This window comes from Cloeon dipterum, chromosome 2 (assembly GCF_949628265.1).
Source record: "Cloeon dipterum chromosome 2, ieCloDipt1.1, whole genome shotgun sequence".
NCBI classification, from domain to species: Eukaryota; Metazoa; Arthropoda; class Insecta; order Ephemeroptera; family Baetidae; genus Cloeon; species Cloeon dipterum.
The window spans coordinates 1,549,311-1,572,676 of NC_088787.1; the positions used below are offsets into that span (position 1 = coordinate 1,549,311).

Below are 23,366 nucleotides of genomic sequence, written 5' to 3' on the forward strand. Positions count from 1 at the left end.
GTCCTTGGGCCAACACATTTTCCACTTTGACCGATACAACTCCTGTAACTTTAAAAAAACGTTATGGCACGATTTCTTTTTAAATTAAATCCCACCTTCCAGCGATGCAGGGTCTGGTGCACTGGACAGCAATGACCAGGGCTGGATGTCAGTATCAATTCGAAAACTGCTTCCAAGAGAGCACAGAGTTTCCTCTGCGTGTCTATGGGTTGAAAGAGGGAGGGTCTTGCGTGGCCATTTCGGTCCACGACAGCAGCGCCATTGCCATGTCGGGCACGGGATTGGCAGCGAAAACGATGGTCTGTGCCACAAAGCTTTTGATGGCCTGCGAAGGGCCGGCGCAAACTTTTGAAGTCAGGGTATATCAATTGTTTAATTCTAAATTACTTTGTTTAAAAATTTGGAATAGGAAAAGATTTTCAGCTGTGATTTGCCCGAGTGTACCGGAATTCCTGATTGCGTCATGGATGTAATAACATTTTTAATAATAAATTTCGCAAGAACTTCGTCATATTATGCTTATAGGATTCGAAATTCCTCACAAGACCAGCCAGAGTTTTGCTCAGTGAGTTGAAATTAAACATAAAAATGGCTTTACCACAATTTCTTTTCATCTCAAGATCCCCAACGCTTTGGACAATGGACTCCAGCCTGTGACACGAGTTTTCTCCTGTTGCGCAATGAACTGGTCTCTTTTTCATAATAAAAACTTCAATCGATGCATTTAATTAATTTTAAGGGAACTTGGGACGAGGCTTACAAAAGGTGCTGCTCCCACGGGATGGACCTAATGTCGATCCAAAATCCGAGCAAACAATACTGCATGAATAAAGTTCCAAGTTCGGAAATTGTTTTTACGCAAAAAATATCAGCATTCTTTTATTTTTTCTCTTCATAGCCCTTTCGATAAAGATAAACAATGGTAGACTCCCGTTCAAAGGCCACATCTGGACGTCAGGGAGGGACCTTGAGACTTATTGTCGCGGAAAATTGCGCTGGTGCACCGGTTACCTGAACGACTATTTGAAAAAGGATATCGTTTGGAAGAAAGGCGTGGACCCGAAATCAGCAAACAACTCTTGCGTTTACATCGACTTTGACGAACCCGATGTACCCAGCCTTGGCTTGGCAGACTGCTCTGAGAAAAAACAGATCCTGTGCGAAGTATTGATATCTATAATTAAAAGAATTATTTGGGAGGATTTTAAAACGTTTGTAATATAGGCTCCTGCAGGAGTGAGCTACAGGTCACAAATGCACTCGGTTTTCTGTAGAAATTCCTTCAGTGTTAAACAAAGTTGGTTAAATTTATTTTGTAAACGAATATTTAGTAAAATCAAATATCACAAGGTGAAGCAAGTAAAATTTGGAATACTGGAGACATTAGTCGCGCTGGATATAATTTTAAAGTAACATAAAAAATAGACAAATTTCTTTCATAGAAACAACGTTGTTTGGTTGGTTTGAATTTCAGAAAATGGTACAATGCCTGGCGGAGCATCTTGGACTGGTATCTTGAATGCAAAAATATAAAAATATTAAGATTTAATTTATTTTTAAGGTGTACGACTCGACAAAAATCAACGAGCATGTTTATCTGAGCATGATGTCTCGAGTATTCTTCCGTTTGTAAAAATGCAATAACTATAAAGACAATTTATAATATATTTTAAACAACTAAATTAAAGCAATCAATCTGAGATAGACAAAGCGACGCAGGATCTGAATGGTTTGGTTCGGGTGCTACCTCGATCCAACTCCACAATAATGATAATGAAGATCCTGACAGAAACGACTGATGAAGTCATGGACGAATTCCTTTCCGGCCACTTTCAACTGGCCACCGAAATGATCCGCAAACTCATCGATTGCAGACACACCGCAAGTAAATAACTTAGATCTTTTTTAAAACATCCGACCTGACTTTGAATTTCTGAATCTACGAAGAAACTAACGAAGAGACGTTCGCTTTCGATTTTCTTATGTGCCTCGTAGAGTCGAAAGGGTTGGATCGTTTTTGGAGTGCTTACAATTTCGAGTTGGAGGTATATGGAAATAATTAAAAGACGCTTCATTAAATTTTTTTAATTTTTTTAAAAATAGGGATTCAGCGTGATTCCAATGGTTGATGAATTCTACTCGCCATGCTCGACGTTTCAAAACTTTTTACAAAACATGTCACTTTGCATACGTATTTCTTCTAAATTCCTGCAAAACGTACTATTTAATAATAATTTTGTTAGCAACTGACCTTCTAGCTGGATTGGGTAAAACTGGAATTTTTATTTCAACCAAGCCGATCAATGTTAGAAGGGTATTCTTAAAGAATTAATTAAATTTAACCATTGACTAATTTCCATTGCAGTTCCGAACGTCGTCGTACACCGCGTGCTTGGAGAGGAACGGCTCGTTGCCTTACGCAGAAACAAAAGAAATATTTTACTACCTCTACTTTTTTATCAGGAGTGAGTTTTCCAAGCATGAAAGTGTCCTAAAAAAATCCAAAAATTACCTCAAATTCTTTAAACTGAGGCACAATTTGTCTCTAGACCAAGCGCCGAATCTGACGATAATCTGGGACCAAGCGTACATGAACAACATCGGCGGCTTCGCGTGGTGCGCCAGCGACTACGACCCCTACAACCTCTTAAACCACGTCGCGGTGCCCGTCGACGTGATTAAAGAAGTGTCCGGAAACCCCCTGATGTTGGTCTCGCTGCCAGGGTCGGAGCCAAATCTGCACGCCGTTCCGGTGACCGGCCAGCTCAAATACGAGACGGATGTTTTCTGTCGCTTTTACATCGACACCGTTGAGTATTGTCTCTCAAATCCTGGCTTGAAGCGCTGGGAATACTAAAAAATTGTTTACTTAAAAACAGTAATGAAGAACTTTAAAGATTCGTCAGTTGGGAATTTCTTGGGAAACATTTTTAAATATAATTAGCATCCATTATAAATTATAATTCGAAGAAAAAAAACTGAGTGATTAAAAATACTTTTGAGTGTTTTGTTTCTGAAATTGCAATTAAAAATTTGATTGATTTGAGAAAAATTGAAAAGGACAGCTGTTTTTTTTTGTTTATTGCAAACCTACCAATCAAGGAGTAGATATTTTGAGTCTCCACTTGAAGTCCTGTTGAAATCCTAAAAAGATGAGTTCGCCACCTTTTCACTCTCTGCAACTCGGATTTAATTTCTTGTTGAACCTCTCAGGACTGAGGAAGCATTACATGTTCAATGCACACTGGCGTCGACCTGCCCTTCGTCATCGACCCCACCGGCACAGGGTCAAGCCAGTTGTTTATTTCCCTAGAAATCGGAATTCCAAGCACAACCTAAATTTCACATTGCAGGCATGTGCCCGATTTGCCTGTCCAAACCGGTCCAAACTAAAATCAACGCACATTCAACCAGAACTCTTGAACGAAATGGAATAAATACTTCTTTCGGGCTCGTCGGTTGTTTCAATTCTTATCTTATATAACAAAAGCAGTTGGTGATTTTTGAACTTTTATTGCGAACTGATTTTATGCGAGGTTTGCGGTCTCGTTAGTGCAATTTATATATTTTACTCATGAAAAATATGTTGCGACAAAGCCGGAAGCGTGGCCTACATAGCGGCCGAGACAGGATGCGAAACACAGCACGAGGCAAGGGTACATAATATTTCTATGAAATTCAGACAGGAAACACACTGCTCCATATCAGCTGACGGCAGAAAATTCGTTCGCATTTCGCGTTGGATTTTGGTTCGGAATGGTCAAAGCACAATTTGCTCTTCTTATTTTCATCACAATTTACTTTGCTACAGGTTAGAAAATTTAATTTGTATTTGTTAAATTGTATCTCTTTCGACCGCAGATGTATGGAGCGCGACCACTCGAAGGCCGAGGGCGACCACAACCACGACGGCTGCTAAACCAATTCGAAGAATGACAACAACGACAAAGCGTCCAACTAAGAAAACGACCACTCCTCCGAACTCCGACCGTTCATATCCCTTTTGCAGGAATTACAATCAAATAAAAAAGGTAGCTTCCTAAATAATCTAAATAAAAAAATTATTCAATTTCAATCCTTCTAATAATTAGAATGTCCTGGAAACTACGGTCAGCGATGGTATGACTTTTGTACTATACTAATCGATAATTATTAAAATGTTTCTAACATAGATTTTGTTGTTGGGGATCGAGGTATTATGATCGTGTCCAACTTAATTACATGGCACGAACAGTTCAATTTTCAGACTTGCTGGTTGAGTTGCTCGACCCGAAACCGCTCCCTGAAGGAATTTTCAGCAAAAAGGGAAACAGAATATTCTTTGAAAGCATGGAAAAAGTTGTTGTCAAGACCAAGACGCGATTTGTAGCATTTTTTAAAGTTTAAATCCTAAAAGGTCAACCACAAAGCCGCAGTTGAGGCGTGTTTGTATCGGAAAATGCAGCTTTTCGCGCTTGATACGCCAGGAGAGATAAATAATCGGTTCACTGACAAATACTGGGTAGCGGTTGATAACATGGCTGACTCAAGTTAACAACTAAATATATTTGCCTAGACTTTTAGTTTAATTTATAATTTCTATTAAGTGGCTGACTTGAATTTCGTGTGGACGAGTGCGGTGCCGTGTTCGAAAAGCGATCCGCTGAACAAAACCACCAATTCCTGCTCCAGCGTCACGTGGTGTTCGAGCAAAATCGAAAGCCGCCTCGACTACACGCTCAATTTGGGCAAATTTTCCCCACCTTACTGCCTGATGTATAAATGGACGACCAAGCAACTCGTGCCAACGAACTGCTCCTTCGGATCGTTCTTCATGTGCGAGGTATTAAAATAGAGGGTTGTAAATTGTAATGAATTTTATAATTGATTCTGTTTTTAAAGCTGTCTTGCTCCAAGCCAAGCTGCCCATCAGAAAAAATGTGCATCAAGGATGTAAGGTTTATTTTTGAAAAGTTTGCTTTTTTAATCTTTTTCCCAGGAATCTCTTTTTGAGGTCGTTGATGGAAAAACGTACATGAAATCAGGCAAGTTGTCAACATCTTGTTAATTGTTATACTTTTACTCAATAATGACACGATAAATTGTGAATTTTAGGAAGAGAAATTCGCGGAAAGTGGGAGAAATCAGTGTTAAACAATACACATCACTACTACTTTCTCGGAGAAAAATTGGTTAACCATAAGCAAACTCTCCCATAATTAAAAATTTTAAATTCTTAATCCCAAAAAGGTGACTTGGAGTGAAAACTGGAAGACCTGCTGCAGTCTGGGCCTCAAGCCTTTACCCTTGGACGAACAAGTTTCCCACTTTGACCGATCCAACTCCCGTAACTAGAAAACAAGACTTGATTTATTTTTTCATCAAAACCTTCCCTCCAGCGATGCAGGGTGTGGTTTACTGGACAGCGATGACCAGGGCTGATTGTCAGTATCAATTCGAAAACTGCTTCCAAGAAAGCACGGTTTATCCTTCGCGTGTCTATGGTTTGAAAGAGGGAGGGTCTTGCGTGGCCGTTTCGGTCCGCGACAGCATCGCAAAAACCGTGACGGGCATTGGATTGGCATCGAAAACAATGTTGTGCAATTCAAAGCTGTTGATGGCCTGCGAAGGTCCGGTGCAAACTTTTGACGTCAGGGTATGTAGATTGTTTGATTACTAATTTCTTTGTTTAAAATTTGATAAAGGAAAAGATTACCAGCTGCGATTTGCCCAAGTGTACCGGAATTCCTGATTGCGTCATGGATGTAGGAACATTTTCAAGAATAAATTTCCCAAAAGATTAAACAAATGCTTGCAGGATTCGAAATTCCTTACAAGACCTGCCAGAGTTTTGCTCGGTGAGCTCAAATTAGACATAAATATTGGTTTACCACTTTAATTTATCACCTCAAGACACTCAAACTTACGGTGTATGGGATATTGCCTGCGACATGAGTTTTCTCCCATTTAGAAATGAACTGGTATGTTATAATTATAGTAAAATTCTTCTCAATACATCTATTTAATTTTAAGGGAACTTGGGACGAGGCTTACAAGCGGTGCTGCTCCCTCGGGATGGACCTCATGTCGATTCAAAATCCGAGCAAACAAAACTGCATGTTTAAATCTCCATGTTGGGAACTTAAATTTTTCACAAAAAACGTCAGAATTAATTTTATTTCTGATTAGCTATTAAGGACGAGGATAATCTCGAAAAAATCCTGTTCAAAGGCCACATCTGGACGTCGGGGAGGGACGTTGAGGCTTGTCGCGGAAAATTGCGTTGGTGCAATGGCTACCTGAACGACTACTTGAAAAAGGATATCGTTTGGAAGAAAGGCGTGGATCCGAAATCAGCAAACAACTCTTGCGTTTACATCGACTTTGACGTTTCCGATGTGCCCAGCCTTGGTTTGGCAGACTGCTCTGAGAAAAAACAGATCGTGTGCGAGGTATCGATATCTAAAAATATTTTGGAGGGTATTAATATTTATGTTCGTATTATAGGCTCCCTTAGGAGTGGGCTACAGGTCGCAAATGCACTTATTTTTCTGTAGAAATTCTTTTAGAGTTCGAACAAGTTGGTTAAATTTTATGTTGTCTTTGAATTTTTGGTAAAATCTCAAATATCGCAAGGTGAAGCAAATAAAATTTGGAATACTGGAGACATGAGTCAAGCTGGATATGGCTTTAAAGTAATATCGAATATTGACAAAACACTTGTTGAAAAGTTTTTGGGTTGATCTAAATTTTAGAAAATGGTGCAATGTCTGGCGGAGTATCTGGGACTGGTATTTTAATTTTAAAAATAAGAGTAAAAACATTTAATTCAATTTTAAGGTGTACGACTCGACAAAAATCAACGAGCACGTCTATCTGAGCATGATGTCTCGAATGTTCTTCCCTTTGTAAAATTCGATTACAATATAGATTTATAATACATTTCAATTTGATAAATCAAAGCAATGCATCTGAGATGAACAATCAGATTCAGGATAAAATTGATTGGCTCATGTCGCAACCTACGCTCAAATCCGCAAAAAGTAAAACGAAGTTCGCAACAAAAGTGACTGATGACATCATGGACGAATTCTTTTCTGGCCACTTCCAACTGGCCGCTGAAATGATCCGCAAACTCTACGATTGCAGGGACACCGCGAGTACAATTTCTTTTAATTTCCGAGATGGTTTTTAAAATTCTAAGTCTACGAAGAAACCAACGTAGAGACGTTCGCTTTCGACTTTCTCCAATGCCTCGTTGAGTCGAAAGGGTTGAATCGTTTTTGGAGTGATTACAATTTCGAGTTGGAAGTATATAGGAATAATTCATCAAGGTATTTCATTAATGAATCTTCGACAAATATAGGGCTTCAGCGTGATTCCAATGGTTGATGACTTCTACTCGCCATGCTCGACGTTTCAAACCATTTTACAAAACACATCATTTTGCATCCGTATGTATTCTGAATTATTACTGCCAAACCTGTTATTTAATATTATTTATTTCTGTTAGCAAACGATTTTTATGTTGGATTCAGTCAAACTGGTTTTATTTCAACCCAGCCGATTAACGTTAAAAGGGTTTTCTTAAATAGTATATTAAATCGAACTGTTGACTATAATTTCCATTGCAGTTCCGAACATCGTCGTATACCGCATGCTTGGAAAGGAACGGCGCGTTGCCTTACGCAGAAACAAAACAGATTTTTGACTCACTCTACTCTTATTTCAGGAGTAAAAGCTTTCCCTGCCTGAAAAAATCCAATTTCTTTAAACTGAGGTTAAATTGGTTCTTAGGCCAGGCGCCGAATCTGACGATAATCTGGGACCAAGCATATTTGAACAACAATGGCGGCTTCAATTGGTGCGCCAGTGACGTCAATTCATACGAAAACATTGACCACATCAACGTGCCCGTCGACGTGATCAAGGAGGTGTCCGGAAACCCCCTGATGCTGGTCTCGCTGCCAGGGCCGGAGCCAAATCTGCACGCCGTTCTGGCGACTGACAAGCTCAAATACGAGACGGATGTTTTTTGTCGCTTTTCCGTCAACTACTTGGCTTATTGTAAGGCAAATCCAGGCGTGCAACGCTGGGAGTACTAATAATAATATAAACTCTAAAGAAGTGTTTTAAAGATTCATATATTGGGGACTTTCTTTGGAAACATTTTAAAATATAATTAGAATCAATTACAATTTAAGGCGAAAATCGGAATGTTTTGTTTATGTAATTGCGAATAAAAATTTGTTTGATTTGAGAAAAATTCTAAAGGCTTTATCTTTATTAACACAGACGTCAGACTCTGATAAGCTTATCGCAGCTTGAAGATTATTTTTCATCCTTATCTGCTCTTGTAGTCTCGCCTTCAGAGCAGTGCAGCAAGAGAAATTTTTAGTTATTAATCTGCGGTGTGCCATGTCGGAGTACTTGGACAAGTGGGAAATATTTCGTGCTCTGGACGATGAATTGAAGGAGAATATTCGACTTGCCATCGTCTTTAGTGAGTATTTAATAATATTTTGAGTTGCTTGCTTTGACTCACCACGAAACTAAATAATTATTTAAATGCGAAGGAGAGAATGCAATATTTGTAACGGAGGATGACGAGGTGCTCGCATTTGGGAAAAACCAAAATGGATGTCTCGGCACAGGCGAAACAATTCCACTGACAGAGCCAAAAAGAGTTGCAAGGCTGTGCGGAAAAAAAATAAAAGGCAATCAATTTAAACCTTTTTGGAGCTCCGCTTTCGTAACTTTCTCTTCCTGCAAAAGCTCTTGAATATTCCGAAGATGGTTCTAGCAGAGGTTCGATCTTTGCAATATCGGCTCTTGGCTCGGTTTTTGCTTGGGGAGCCAATGGCAAGCGACAGCTGGGATTAGGCACGACGGGTGACACCATGATTCCAGCCAGAATATTGGGAGGGTATGGAAAGTTGGCCCCGAAAAGAGTTGTGCAAGTGGCTGGTACTACAACATATTCCCTGGCACTTACATCAGACGGACAGGTTTTTTCTCGGAACTCATCAATTAGAGCTACTCAACTTTAAGCATATATAATAGGTTTATGGATTTGGACAAAGGTTTAGCACAGACAGAGACTTCTGCGTAAGAAAGTTAGGTGGTCCTTGTGTTACAAGAGTGATGACCTCGATAGCTTGTAATGACAACTATCCCTTCGGAGTTCTTGATTCAGGAGAGGTAAGCCAAGTTAAAGCATGTGATTTTCTGTAAATTTTTTATTTAATGTTGTGTTAATTATAAATTCTAATAAAAATGTCGAAATTTTGTTGGTTTTAACGTTCTATATCAAATTATACTAAAAACAATGAGTTAAATAAGAAATATTTGACTATAATGATTAAATGTTTTCATTATATTATTGTAAAAATTGGTAAAAAGGAACCTGTGTAAATATACCTTTAGTGCTCTCTGAAGTATGCAATTCAAACTTAAATTTGAACTTATAATGAAATAAAAAAAAATGTGTACCTGACTACATATTATTTTTTAAAAATTGAATATTACAAATTATTGATCAACATTAAAATTTGTCATATAGCATTTAAATTATTGCTTTGATTTTTTCTCTAGGTTGCTACTTTGCTCGAGCCTCGCTACGAAAAAATAGATATGAAAGGTTTAGCAATTTCAAAGATTGTGTGTGGAAAATCACACGCGCTAGCTTTGTCTTTTGACGGAAAAGTATATTCTGGCGGGAGAAGCAACAATGAATACGGTCAGCTGGGAAACGGAACCACCAATGTTGGACATAACCTTTATCCAATGGAATTTATATCAGAGGCAATTGGCAGGTTTGTTTCTAATTTTGTTCAATAAATTATAAAAGAATCACAACGCATGTATTCCATAGTCACCAAATGAAAGCGAGAAAATATTCCTGATTTCAGGGTGAAGGACATTGCCACGGTCAACTACGACGAGAAACAGCCTTGTGCCGCAATAACCGAAAAAAATGAAGTTTATATTTGGGGGCATTACAATGGTCTACATTTAAATAAATTAATCAAAATCCATTACCATTTTTTTTATGATAAATTAGGTCAAAACTATTTGAGCCCTTCAAAGACGACATTTTCAACTCTGGATGAGGTTTTCGCTGGTCTAGGGATCACATGTCGATCATTGAAACCGAAGGAAAGAATACTTGAAGTAGCCCCATTGAAACCGAAAATTTCGAGCCCTTCAAACACGCTCTATGATTGCGCGGGACGGATTATCGATGACGCAGTATATAAAGGGCTATGAATCCTTTTTAAAACTATTTAATTTTCTTAAATATACAGGAATCGTCCGATTTCGCGTTTTTGGTTGAGGGAAAGAAAATTCACGTCCACAAATTGATTTTGATGATGCGATGCACCGTCTTCAAGACCATGTTCCAAGAGAGCAACACTGCAAGGTAAAGAAAAGAATTCCTCAACCACGCTTATCGTATAGCATTATCTTTACAGCGAGCACACAATCGAGGGGCACAGCTACGTCGCTTTTTACGCCTTCTTGAAATATTTCTACACGGATGAAATCGACTTGCCACCAGATTCCGCACTCGGTAAAAGAAATTTAAAGCAATTAATATTAATTTAATAATTTTAAAAAGAGCTGCTTGCCTTGGCGCATTTCTACCACCTTCCCGCGCTGCAAGAGAAATGCGGAAAATTCATCAAAAGGGGCGTGACGGTGGAAAACGCAGCCGTGATTTTCGAGAAGGCGATTCAGTACGAAGCCAAGGTGAATTTGCAAATTAATTCCGAATGGATTCGATAAATTATATGTTAGGAACTTGAGGAGTACGTGTTCAAGTTCTGCGTGGATCACATGACTGATGTGATAAGCAGTGACGCCTTCAAGACTTTCAAGCCAGATACCGTATCAGAGTTTCTGAGGCGTGCGGCACAGCACGGAGCATTCAAGAATTGATAATTTTGTTGATTTTTATCTTATAAATAAGTTCTTTCTTCGCAAAATGTAAATCTTCGGTTTTTAAATATTTATGAAAACCATTGAGTTCTAAGAAATTATTTTAGCTGAAATTTCTGGCTCTTTAATTACTATTTTTATTTTAAACCTTAAATACTGTGGCGAATGGGTTAGTTGTGATTGACGTTTTAATCTCTGCGAGTCAGAAAAAAGATTACAAAAACTGAATGTTTCATCGTGTCTCAGTGATAGTGAGTGATAACGTGATAAGAATTCGACCGTCACCGTAACGAATAGATTGAATTTTTCTGGCTGAACAGCTGTTGCTATGGCAACGACGATTGCATCGGAATTAAAATTTCCCTGTTTGAATAGTAAAATTTAATTAAAATACGTCACTTTTTTGGTCAACGTCCGTTGCGATTAATGGAAGACTCAACTAGAAGTCCGAGGGCAAGTTTTATGAAAATTTGAAAGCCGAAAATGAAACCTAATAGAACAGAATAGATTGCTAACATTAATCGTGGCTTTGGAACCCGCAAACGCTTTATTGAAAGAAACAATTTAAAGGGAAGAACCTACGAATTGAGTCTGAATATCGCTGTCACGCGCGTATAATTTCTGTCTAAAGTCTGTCATGCTTATCTGACATGCGGTCTCGTTTGATTATTTTATTAATGGCTGCCGCCTGACTCTGCCCTCTCCACTCCTACATCATTGAAGCCGCGACGCACAAAATTGTTATCTCTGAAAAAGCAGACGCTTCAAAGAGATTACCACGGAAAACCAGAAAGATAACAATTAAGAGCGGCTATGGATACATGTTCTGTGTCGCTTTTGCAAAAATAAAAAGCTGCGATAATTTCCTCAATAAAGTCACTAAATTCATTAATTAAAATTGATCTTCTTATTGTTTTTGTCTGTATGCGAAAATTAGATTCGTGAGCTTAGAGTCTTCTTTACACACGTACGCCACTCTGATAAGCTTATCTCAGATGAACAATTGCGGTCAATCCTTATCAGATCAGTGCAACAGACACAAGTCTTTAGTTCAGAAGCTGTTGCAATGTCGGACAGCTTGGACGAGTGGGAAATATTTCGGCCTCTGGACGATGAACTGAAGCAGAATATCCGACTTGCCATTGTTTTCGGTGAGTCAGTTTTTTGTTAAGCGAGTTTCATTCATTAATGCGCACCATTCAAGGTGAAAATGCAATATTTGTGACGAGAGAGGATGAAGTGTTTGGCTTTGGGAAGAATGAAAAGGGTTGCCTTGGCACTGGTACAACATTCCCACTTCCAGAGCCAAAAACAATAACAAGGTTGTGTGGACAACAAATAGAAGGTGAACCTGGAAGTCACATAAGATTTAAAAAACGCTTATGCCGCGCTTGCCTCTAGACCTTGTTTATTACGAAGCTGGTGAATCATGCCGAATCTTTGCAATTTCGGCGTCAGGCTCGGCTTATGCCTGGGGAGCGAATCCGCTTGGCCAGCTGGGACTTAAAACGACCGAAGACATCATGCTCCCTATCAAAATAAAGGGGGTTTTGGACCAAAAAAGAATTGTGCAAGTGGCCTGTTCTGAACTATTCACCTTAGCTCTAACATCAGAAGGAAAGGTTCCATTTTTAACTGGCTTAACCTTTTTTTATTAACTGTTTAATTTGTAACCAGGTTTACGCTTGTGGAAAGTTGGATATAGGTGGTGCATGTGGTAATTCAAATAATATCTCTCATGCCAAGCTGGAAGCTGGTGATCTCAATGAGAGATTTATCATCTCGATTGCCTGTGCTGGAAATTTTTGCCTTGCACTTCTAGATTCAGGAGAGGTAAATTGAACTACAATAACAAACGACGAAGAAAAAAAATCTTTTTTAACTTCAAGGTATTCGCATGGGAGTACAATTATCAATTTGATGCCTCGATCCAACGATCGATGATGCGCCAACATCTTCTTGAAGCTATTCGCAAGAAAAAAGCTCCACACAAAGTGGGAAGCTTGAGAGGAGTAGCAATTTCAAAAATTGTGTCCAGCAGCAACAAGATTCTAGCTTTGTCCTACGATGGGGATGTGCATTTCTGGCAAAGAACGGATTCCGACCAGCCGGGAAGCAGTTTCGAAAATGGAAACCTCATCTTTGCCACGATTTCAACAGCCATTGGCAGGTGCTTATCTCCTGTAATTTTTCAAAAGAGCAAACCCGCACGGAAACTTTTCCCAATTTTCAGAGTGAAGGATATTGCAGCCGTATATCATGACGACGTGCAGAATTTTGCTGCAATTACCGAGACAGATGACGTTTACATTTGGCAGCAATGCAATGGTTTTAGCTCAAACCTTGTCTAAGAAATTCATAAATCTTAAAATCACTCTTGTCAAAGGTGAAACCCTTTCGAGTCCAACACTGACGTCATTTTCAACGTTGGACCAAGTTTTCGCTCAGCAGGCACGCACATTCCGACCCTTGAAATCGGAAGAAGAGAAAGTCATCCCAGGAAAAATCATTGCGAAATCTTCTCTGAACGAATGTGCTCAACAATTTATGGACGATACGGTAAGAAATGATCACTTAAATAAATTAAAACTTCACTGCACAAATATAGGAAACGTCTGATTTCGCGTTTGTGGTTGAGGGTAAGAAGATCCACGTCCACAAATTGATTTTGATGATGCGATGCGCCGTCTTCAAGACCATGTTTCAAGGCGATTGGAAAGAGAGCAACACTAGGTAAAGATAATAAAATTCCTCAACCGCGCTTATCTTAAAGTTATCTTTAGCGAGCAAACAGTCGAAGGGCACAGCTACGTCGCTTTTTACGCCTTCATGAAATACTTCTACACGGACGAAATCGACTTGCCACCAGATTCCGCACTCGGTATAAATAATCTTAAAACAATTAAAATTAATTTAGTATTTTTAAAAGAGCTGCTTGCTTTGGCGCATTTCTACCACCTTCCCGCGCTGCAAGAGAAATGCGGAAAATTCATCAAAAGGGGCGTGACGGTGGAAAACGCAGCTGCGATTTTCGAGAAAGCGATTCAGTACGAAGCCAAGGTGAAATAGCAAATTAATTCTGAATGGATTTCCTAAATTAATTTTTAGGAACTTGAGGAGTACGTGTTCAAGTTCTGCGTGGATCACATGACTGGCGTGATAAGCAGTGACGGCTTCAAGACTTTGAAACCAGATACCTTATCAGAGCTTCTCAGGCGCGCGGCACAGCACGGTGCATTCAAGAATTGATTATTTTGTTGCTTTGTTATCGTTTAAATAAAACCTCACAAAAAAGGCACCTTGGTTTTATTCTGCACATTTATTTTACTAGAATTCGAGGAACACCTTCTCGTCTGTAATTCATTTATTTATTTCAATCATTAATAATTACTCCGGCGGATGATGGTGCGGTGAGTTATGATTGACGTATTAATCTATATGAGTCAGAACAAAGATAACAACGACTGAAGCTTTAAGCCTGTCGGTGATGTTGAGAGATAAGAATTCGACCGCCACGCGATAACGAGTAGATTATTGACTTTTCTGGCTGAACAACTGTTGCTATGGCAACGATGATAGTGTCAAAATAAAAAATCCCTTTTTTGTGAAGTATTTCTGCATAATTTTGGGTATTATGGCATCAATACAAGCGCCTGACGATCTCAACGCTGCCCAAAAAATCTCGAGCGAATGTTGACAATTTGGAAAAAGTTAGTGGAGTGAGAAAAATCGCAATAATTTGCTCCTTGCCCCATCTCAGAGTGAAAAGGTCGTCAGGTTTGGTCAGGTGTTAGTGCTCGTCAAGTCGATTGATCTGAGACTTACACTGATTCACAGATGATGGATGTTAAACGCCTGCAAAAGTTCGAAATATGCAATTTGCCTGACAGTGCTGCATGGCGCGTTGCCTACGTCAAAGCCCTAATTTTTTGCTACATTCACTTATTGTTTCGGAAGCCCTCTTATTAATCCAACCCCCAAAAGCGGACATTAATAAATTCTCTTATTAATTCTCTTCGTGACAAAATAATCCCATATTTTAGCAATGAAAAAATATACGAATGTACGAAATATCACGATGTTAATTATATTTTTTTATCTTTGTAAATCAACCTAGTGTTTATTAATTTATTAATAATCTACTTAGTCCATTCATTTGATTTAAGGGTGAAAATTTATTAATTGCAGAGGATAACTATTTGTATCTTCACAAATTTATACCCAATCCAAATATTATAAAATAATTTAGTACTCCAACGTGTCGGGTGAGATGTAGGTCAAGCACTCGTTCACGACGTAATCTGGCACGCGGCAAAAGACCGACATTTGGTACATGAGCTGCTCGGTGGCCGGGACGGCGTGCAGATTTGGATAGAAACCCGGCAGCGAGACCAGCATCACGAAATCCTCTTTGGTCGTCACGTTCACGGCGACAGGGATCGAAATTTTTGGACCGGCGTCGCTGCGGCACCACATGAATTTATCGTGTCGCTTGTCGTAAAAGCCTTGGTCCCAGATTATCGTCAGCTTTGGTGCTATTCCTTTGATTTAATGTTAGCGTTTTGGGTTTATTTCTTTCAATTTCTCACTTCTGATATAATTGTAGATCACTTCAAACTCATCTTTGGTTTCCGCGTAAGGCAGCGAGCCCCTCTTTTCCAAACACGCCGTGAAAGATGACGTGTTGAACTGCAGAAATTAATTAACATATGTCAAAAACTGTAATGCAAAACAACCTTTTTAATGTTGATCGGTCTCTTGGTAAGATAAGGCCCAGTTTCAGTCAGCGAAAGCAAGCCATGCGCTTTTTAAAAAAAATTAAATAATAAAAAAATGAAATAAGAGAGAAAAGTCGTACGTGGAATGCATGAAGACTTATTTCCCACGAAAATTTCAAACGTCAAGCACGGCAAGTTTAGATCGTTTTCCGCGGGAATCACACTTCTTTTCTGTTAAAAAAGTGGAAAATGAATTAAAATGTCTCGTTGGAATAATAGGTTAAATATAATACTTCCAAGTTGAATTCGTAAAACCTCCAGAAACGGGCCACTGCTTTGGACTGAAGGAAACACACCAGGAAGTCAAACGCGAACGTTTCCTCGTTCGTTACTTTAAAGCGAATATTTTAGTTTTCTTTAAGCTATCAGTAGATTGATGGCACCACCATTCATTTACAATTCCTAATTAAATTGTTATAATTTTGATACATAGTTTTACAAAAAAATGAAATGGTATAATCGAAAGTATTCGCCGCAATTTTGAGGGCACCAACTTTTCAAAAATGTGGGCATCATGATCTGTCCAACAGCATGTGAAACCATTTTGTTATGAAAAAATAGGATAAAAAGTAAGAAGACAGTGCTAACCTTTGAAAAGCCTCCTTTCTCAAAAATCCACACCGCTAATACTTAGGTCAAATCAAGTTTCAATACTGAATCCTGAGGGAAGATTTCATGCATTGGTAATAAATATTTCCTAAGGTTTTGCAGCATAAATAAAGGAATAATGGTGCTATCGTCTACCGTTTTATTCCACTGACTTCAGCAAGTTTACTTTTGATTCCTCTGCATTCGTACAGTTTGATGATCATTTCGGAGGAAAAATCGAAGTGAGCCGAGTAAAATTCGTCCTTCACGTTAATATTCATATCAACAATGAAATTACTCATCTTCTTGTCATCGTGAATAAGGGCTTGGTTCGACGAGAACATCGCAATTTGGTCATTTATCGTTTTTTCCAATAAATCGCCGTTCCTTTTGAAAATTTTAATTTCTGATTTACATTCGTTTGATATTACTTACAAGGGACAGAATAATCTGGACATCATTTTCAGGTACACGTGCACGTTGATTTTGGTTGAGTTGTACACCTATGGGTAGTATTTTCAAAATTATATCTTGAATTAACCTTTCATCGACTTTACCAGTCCTATGTGCTCTGCCAGGCATTGAATCATTATCTGGAAGATAGATTTTACGCATAATTTTTAGAATTTGGGTTTAATTTTGATATCACTTTGGCTGCGTAACTGGTTCTGCTTAAATCACCAGTGTTCCAAATTTTCTCTGCATCGCCTTAGTTAAAACAAAAAGAATTTGAACAGCAAAGAAAGAAAATTAAGAAATACTTTCTTTAACTCTGAAATTTCTCCTGCAAGGTTGATAATGCATCTGCGATTTGAAGCCGACTCCCATGGGTGCCTTTTTGCAAAAATAAATTAAACCAATCCCATTATTCCGACACAATAAACCTCGCAAATGATCTGTTTCTTTTCCGAGCAGTCTGCCAGCGCCAGTGTTGGCACACTTGGATCCCCAAAATCGATGTAGACGCACGAGTTGTTCGCAAATCTAGGATCATGGCCCTTTTTCCAAGTCAGGTCGTTTTTCAGGTAGTCGTTCAGGTAGCCGGTGCACCATCGCAATTTTCCGCGGCAAGAATCGATGTCCCGCCCAGCCGTCCAGGCCTCTGTCCGAAAAGGCAAATCCCCCTTCTCATTCGGGTTGCTATTTTCTAATTTTTTCAAATTTAATTTCTGAAAAAAACTTTTATAAAAGCGTAACTGTAAGGGCTGCCCAAGCAGTCTTGCTTGGCTGGATTGTGGACTGAAAGGAGGTCCATTCCAAGGGAGCAGCACCGTTTGTAAGCCTCGTCCCAAGTGCCCTGATTCAAGATTTTGTTAAATCAATTGGTTCTTAACGAGATTTCATTACATATTCATCATGCAACTCGAGGATGCTGTTGTCGCAACATGAATGCCAATTATTGCCGAAACGCCAGGGTGCTTTTAATTTAATTTAAATTATCGTGTGAAGTTTTTAATTCGCAACTCACCAAGCAAGACTCGAAAGGGTTGCTTCAGGAACAAATCATCCTGCAGAAAAATCTCAATTATTATTTTAAAATATTTCTTGGATTCGCAATCGTACTTCCATAGCGCAATCGGGTATGCCTGTGCACTCTGGCAGATCGCAGTTGTTTATTTTGTCATCCTACCAGACTTATTTTAAATCGATTAAATGATCATAGTTTTTGTAACCCTGATTTCGAAGGTCTGTTCCGTTCCTTGGCAGCCCAACAGCAGTTTGGAAGCGCAGAGGGTGGTTTTCGCTGCCAGACTTGAACTCATCAACTCCGCGGACTTTGGGTCTCTGTTCGAAACGGCCACACAAGAGCCTCCTATTCGGACTCCATATATGTCCATATCGTACGGTTCCGATGATGCGTTGTGGAGACAGTTTTCGAACAAAAGCTGGCATCCCGCGCGAGTCATTGCCGACCAGTAAACCAAACCCTGCATGGCTGAAAGAAGTTGTTTATTTTAGACAATGCAAATATCGAGTCATGAAGCTCGAATTAAATTTAGTAGCCAAGTCACTTCAGTATCGGAAATCGGTGGAAATGCCTAACTTTATCGGAATATAGGTTCACGACCAATCAAATTCGTTAGAACCCCAGGTACCAGTGAACTTTGACATAGGGAAAATACATCATTAAATCCACCGGGATTGGCACCTGGGGAAGAACGCCGACGAACTACCGGCTGCTAAATAGCGTTGAAACTTTTGCTGTTTCGATTAGATTAGGCTTATCAGTGGGCTGATTGGTCGCCGACGATCATGTGTTAGAAGATATATACGCAAAAGTAATGTTTTATTCGTTTTCACTGATATAAATAACCCAAATTGACCCTCTAAATTTGATTGGCTAAGTCAAAATATAAACTATAGTGCTATATGCCATGTTCAGGCAAGATTTTTAAAGAGTTTTACGGGAATTTAGTCTCTCGAAATGGTCCGTAAGCGATTTAGTCACAGCTAAAGGTTTGAGGCCCAGTCTGCAGCATGTCATCCAATTTTCATTCCAGTTCACCTTCGAGAATATATATTTTTTATTTGTTTGAGAAATGTAAGAAAAATACCAATTTCTCTCCAAGGAAATAAAAGAAACCAAATTCCGTTTGCTCCCACGTGCCGCGGATCTCATGTTCTGCTTTTAGTAAATTAAGAAATATTTCTACAGAAAATTTAAAAGGAACCTTTTTTGAGGTATGTTTTTCCGCGAATTACTTCAAATAAGGACTCCTGCCAAAATTTCATTAATTGAATATTTATTCAAATTAATTTAAATCACTTACATCTTTTTGGCAGTCTTTCTGTGACGGACACACTGGCTTCGAGCAAGCCGACTAAATTCAACAAGATTAATTGATTCATGAAAGAAAAGCACCGATTTAATTACCTCGCATGAAAAAAAGGCTTCAAAAGAGCAATCCATAGGTAAGAACTTCTTAGTCCACCTTCTGTAAATAATGCAGTATGGTGGAGTAAATTTTCCCAAATTTAACGAATAATCTAGTCGAGTTTCCACATTGTTTGGACACCAGGTTACGCTGGAGCATGAATTTGTGGCTTTGTTCAGCGGATCGCTTTTCGAACACGGCGCCGCACTCGTCCACAAAAACTCTGTGGTGTCTGAAGCAAAAGGTTATATTTTCAATTAATTAATCGTGTTTTTGTACCTTTGTAATTCCCGCTAAATTCGAACGATCTTCGATTAAAATACGAATCGTCGATTTTCTCGGATGCCAGCAGCTGCAGTTTCCGGTACAAACACGCCTCCACTGCTCTGCCGTACTCGACCTTTTTGAAGGGAACAAAACGAGTTTATTCGAAGTTTCGGCACGCAGAGTTTACTTTGTCAACGCTGTCAAAGATATATTTGACTTCTCTTTTGTGGTACATTCCAATCGGCCGGTCTCGAACGTCAAGTAATTCGGTTATGCTGTCTTTGACACGAATTATTTATGGTTTTAAATTTTGTCCAAAATATTTACCTCGCTTTCCTGTGATGAAATCTTGAATAAGGTGTAAAAATCATCAAAATGTAAAAATTAAAGACAAATGTTGCTAAACCTTCACTTATTGCCGTGTCTTGTACGTTCTAATTTAAAATAAAAACAAATTTTAAAATAATTGCAACAAAATTATGGACCAACCTTTTTAATTCGATTGTAATTTCTGCAAAATATATAATTTGGACTCTCTGTTTTCGGACTGGTAGTCGTTGGTTTGACTGTTGTTCTAGTTGTCGATTTCCTGTTCCTTTTTTTCAGTGGTTTGGTGCTTGCTTCCTGCCTGCGAGTTGTCGCTCCCCAAACCTCTAAAGAAATTAACGGGAGTCCAGACTTGCATTAGAAAATCTAAACCAACCTGCAGCAATAACGAGGATTGAGAGCAGAAACAGGACTTGAAAAAGGAGCCTGTTCGCCAGTACCATGTTGCGTTTCAAACTGATCGCAATGACGTTCAACACCAGCGACCAGAGAAACTGTTTCCTGTTTGCGCTTGTTATTTTACTGAAAAGTTCTCACGGTAGTGCTTTTGCTACACAAAACATATACACATCCGGAGTTACAAAATGTTTGTCCACAACAAAACAGACTTTCTGTTAAAAGAGAGCAAAAATATTGGGAACACACGAGCACTACTATTGTAGATTTTGCATAGAGCAGATCAGAATGTTTTTACAATATATAAAAAAAGAGCTAGGGTGTAGCATATGTTGGACACAGATGTTCTCGTTAGATCACCGAAGTTAGGTAGCTGGATGGGTGACTGCCTTTTGCTGCCGTCTGCATATCTCTATATAGAAAAATTCGCTATTTGCTGGTTTGCACCTTTCCAGCATGCGTGATTTGGCTTCACGGGACAAATGTCTAGCGTTTCAAAAAAAGTCCTCGGTGCGGAGGCAAGTGGCCCTTGAGTGGGCTGGGTCCCTGCTGGCGGCCTGGTGCGCCCATGTTATCCGTTCGCGGTGTTATTGGGACCCGGGTTTCAGCATTCGTGCTAGTGCAGTGCGCGCCCTTCCCGCTCCGAGGACAGCGATAGATGCAAAAAATAAAGGAATCAATATCAATAAAAAAGATTTAACAATTTATCTGAGCAACGTTTTTGTTTTGCTCTCCTGCACTATCTCCCAAAACAGGCACAATCTCACACGGAATTCGAGCAAAACGTCAGTTACTCGACAGTTTGCAACAATTCACATAAGGATCAAACTCGAATTCTGTCGAAATGTAGAGTGGAATATACCAACCGCTCAAAAACGGTGGAATGGCACAAGGCACGGCTTCAAGACTTTGCAAGCTGAGACCTTTAATTTTGATTATAAACTTACATTTACAGGATTTCGGAAAAGGAAAGACATAATTAGAGAGGACAATATTTTTTTGATTTCACCAGATTTTAAATTTATTGTTGACAAATTTATTCCCAATTAAAATAATTTAAAAGCATTTAGTACTCCACTAACGTGTCTTTTTCCATCCTTGTCGAGCACTCGTTCACGACGTAATCTGGAACGCGGCAAAAGACTGAGGTTTGGTACATGAGCTGCTCGGTCGCGGGGACGGCGTGCAGATTTGGTTTGGCTCCCGGCAGCGAGACGAGCATCACGAAATCCTGTTTGGTCGTCGCGTTCACGGTGACAGGGATCGCAATATTTGGACCGGCGTCGCTGCGGCACCACATGAATTTGTTGTTCAGCTTGTCGTAAAATCCTTGGTCCCAGATGATCGTCAGCGTTGGAGCAATTCCTTTGATTTAATTTTAGCATTTCGTCAGCTTTATTTCTTTGAATTTCTTACTTCTCATATAATTGTAGATCGTTTCAAACTCGTCCTTGTTTTCCGCGTAAGGCAGCGAGCCCCTTTTCTCCAAACACGCGGTAAAAGATGACGTGTTAAACTGCAGATTTAATAAATATATGCAAAAATTGTATAGTAAAACAACCATTTTAATGTTGATTGGTCTCATGGTGAGATAAGGCCCAGTTTCAGTCAGCGGAAGTAAGTCGTGTGCTAAAAATAGAAAGTTAAAAAAGATTATATGAAATTAAAGGGAAAATCATACATGGAATGCATGAAGATTTATTTTCAAAAAAATTTTCAAACGTCAAGCACGGTGAGTTAAGATCGTTTTCCGCGGGAATCACACTGCTTTTCTGTAAAATAGGTGGAAAATAAATTGAAAAGACTCGTTGGCAAAATAAGTTAAGTAAAATACTTCCAACGGGAATTCGTAAAACCTCCAGAAACGGGCCACTGCTTTGGACTGAAGGAAACACACCAGGAAGTCAAACGCAAACGTTTCCTCGTTCGTTACTTTAAAGTGAATATTTTAGTTTTCTTAGAGCCAGGTAGATGGAGGGCACCGCCATTCATTTACAATTCCTAACTAATCGATATTTTTTTTGGTTTAACGAAAAATGAAATGGTTTAAAGTAAAAGAGTAGTTCTCGAATTCCCCGCAGATATGATTATACCCACCTGCTTTTCTAGAATTTGGGCAACGCTACCTTTAAAATTCCCACGAGTTGCACCTCACCCGCAAAAAACCATCAACGTGGACACGTAATTCGTTAGCGAAAAAACACATTCGCAGAATCCAGAACCTCCTCGTGTTTTAAGGAATTAAAATAAACTGCTGTCATTTAACCAGGGGATAAATTTACAGCAAGCATTTTCGAGGGATTTACAGTTAACAATCCTCTTTAAAAGTGGCCCTAAATCTACTACCCTTTTTTCCCATTGACCTCAGGAATTATACTTTTGATTCCCCTGCATTCATTGAGTTTGATGATCATTTTGTAGGAAAAATCAAAGTGGGCCGAGAAATAGTCATCCATCACATCATTTTTCATATCAACAATGAAATTGCTCATCTTCTTCGCCTCGTGAAGGGTTTTGAACGACGAGATTAACGCCGTTCGGTCACTCTTCTTATTCTCCATTGAATCGTAGTCACTTTTGAAAATTTGAATTTCTGATTCGTAACTGTTTTAACCTACTTACAAGGGATTGAATAATCTGGACATCATTTTCAGGAACCCGTGCACGTTGATTTTGGTTGAGTTGTACACCTTGGTTGTATTATATAATTAAACTATTAATTTATCTTAAAATAACCTTTTCCTCGACTTTACCAGTCCTATGTGCTCTGCTAGGCATTGAGTCATTTTCTGGAAGACGGATTTATGCATTAATTTATATTTGTATTTACTTTTTGGTTTCACTTTGGCTGCGTAACTGGTGCGGCTCAAATCGCCAGTGTTCCAAATTTTCTCGGCATCGCCTAAGTTAACACAAAAAGAATTTGAACAGCAAAGAAAGAAAATAAAGAAATACTTTCTTTAACTCTGAAATTTCTCCTGCAAGGTTGATAATGCATCTGCGATTTGAAGCCAAATCCCATGGGCGCCTTTTTGCAAAAATAAATTAAACGAATCCCATAATTCCGACATAATAAACCTCGCAAATGATCTGTTTCTTTTCCGAGCAATCTGCCAGCGCCAGACTAGGCACATTTGGATCCCCAAAATCGATGTAGACGCATGAGTTGTTTGCAAATCTCGGATCGTGGCCCTTTTTCCATTTCAGGTCGTTT

At 39.1% G+C, this 23,366-nt stretch overlaps 3 protein-coding genes and 1 long non-coding RNA gene across 6 annotated transcripts; 3 read left to right on the forward strand and 1 right to left on the reverse strand.

Annotated features, from left to right (window-relative positions):
* The first annotated feature begins 4,516 nt into the window (after positions 1 to 4,516).
* On the forward strand, positions 4,517 to 8,084 carry LOC135935926 (uncharacterized). Its single transcript, XM_065478557.1, has 21 exons — positions 4,517 to 4,529; positions 4,587 to 4,822; positions 4,882 to 4,932; positions 4,979 to 5,024; positions 5,095 to 5,171; positions 5,230 to 5,326; positions 5,379 to 5,635; positions 5,685 to 5,744; positions 5,798 to 5,837; positions 5,893 to 5,960; positions 6,013 to 6,112; positions 6,169 to 6,431; positions 6,487 to 6,559; positions 6,616 to 6,674; positions 6,735 to 6,770; positions 6,820 to 6,887; positions 6,943 to 7,139; positions 7,193 to 7,290; positions 7,346 to 7,491; positions 7,614 to 7,627; positions 7,777 to 8,084. Exons 1-21 carry the CDS (start codon positions 4,517 to 4,519, stop codon positions 8,082 to 8,084), a joined length of 2,307 nt encoding a protein of 768 aa, XP_065334629.1.
* A 671-nt stretch (positions 8,085 to 8,755) lies between these two features.
* Positions 8,756 to 10,973, forward strand: LOC135936402 (RCC1 and BTB domain-containing protein 2-like). 3 transcript variants are annotated; one of them, XM_065479200.1, is made up of 9 exons: positions 8,756 to 8,987; positions 9,043 to 9,180; positions 9,574 to 9,794; positions 9,891 to 9,985; positions 10,043 to 10,230; positions 10,287 to 10,402; positions 10,455 to 10,552; positions 10,601 to 10,731; positions 10,780 to 10,973. In XM_065479200.1, exons 1-9 carry the CDS (start codon positions 8,880 to 8,882, stop codon positions 10,918 to 10,920), a joined length of 1,236 nt encoding a protein of 411 aa, XP_065335272.1. In that variant the 5' UTR covers positions 8,756 to 8,879; the 3' UTR covers positions 10,921 to 10,973. The 3 variants fall into 3 exon arrangements, with proteins under 3 accessions (XP_065335272.1, XP_065335271.1, XP_065335273.1); XM_065479199.1 differs by having other exon boundaries at positions 9,891 to 10,230; XM_065479201.1 differs by having other exon boundaries at positions 9,891 to 10,230; positions 10,601 to 10,718.
* A 1,890-nt stretch (positions 10,974 to 12,863) lies between these two features.
* LOC135935927 (RCC1 and BTB domain-containing protein 1-like) lies at positions 12,864 to 14,197 on the forward strand. Its single transcript, XM_065478558.1, has 7 exons — positions 12,864 to 13,090; positions 13,154 to 13,248; positions 13,307 to 13,479; positions 13,529 to 13,653; positions 13,704 to 13,801; positions 13,850 to 13,980; positions 14,029 to 14,197. Exons 1-7 carry the CDS (start codon positions 12,864 to 12,866, stop codon positions 14,167 to 14,169), a joined length of 990 nt encoding a protein of 329 aa, XP_065334630.1. The 3' UTR covers positions 14,170 to 14,197.
* Positions 14,198 to 21,872: 7,675 nt separating this feature from the next.
* On the reverse strand, positions 21,873 to 22,913 carry LOC135935021 (uncharacterized). The gene is made up of 3 exons (XR_010574168.1): positions 22,775 to 22,913; positions 22,530 to 22,726; positions 21,873 to 22,084 (listed from the first exon to the last, which is right to left on the reverse strand). It is a non-coding gene; the product is annotated as an uncharacterized LOC135935021 (long non-coding RNA).
* Positions 22,914 to 23,366: the final 453 nt, after the last annotated feature.

Excerpts from the sequence above, each read along its gene's own strand:
- LOC135935926 (XM_065478557.1), top strand. Across the intron at positions 6,675-6,734 it reads AAGCTGGATATGGCTTTAAA|AAAATGGTGCAATGTCTGGC; the intron begins GTAATATCGAAT and ends TCTAAATTTTAG. Across the intron at positions 6,888-6,942 it reads TCTCGAATGTTCTTCCCTTT|CAATGCATCTGAGATGAACA; the intron begins GTAAAATTCGAT and ends GATAAATCAAAG.
- LOC135936402 (XM_065479199.1), top strand. The coding sequence starts at position 8,880 with ATGATTCCAGCCAGAATATTGGGAGGGTATGGAAAGTTGGCCCCGAAA. Across the intron at positions 9,795-9,890 it reads ATATCAGAGGCAATTGGCAG|GGTGAAGGACATTGCCACGG; the intron begins GTTTGTTTCTAA and ends TCCTGATTTCAG. Across the intron at positions 10,231-10,286 it reads GACGGATTATCGATGACGCA|GAATCGTCCGATTTCGCGTT; the intron begins GTATATAAAGGG and ends TTAAATATACAG.
- LOC135935927 (XM_065478558.1), top strand. The coding sequence starts at position 12,864 with ATGCGCCAACATCTTCTTGAAGCTATTCGCAAGAAAAAAGCTCCACAC. Across the intron at positions 13,091-13,153 it reads ATTTCAACAGCCATTGGCAG|AGTGAAGGATATTGCAGCCG; the intron begins GTGCTTATCTCC and ends CCCAATTTTCAG. Across the intron at positions 13,249-13,306 it reads CATTTGGCAGCAATGCAATG|GTGAAACCCTTTCGAGTCCA; the intron begins GTTTTAGCTCAA and ends CTCTTGTCAAAG.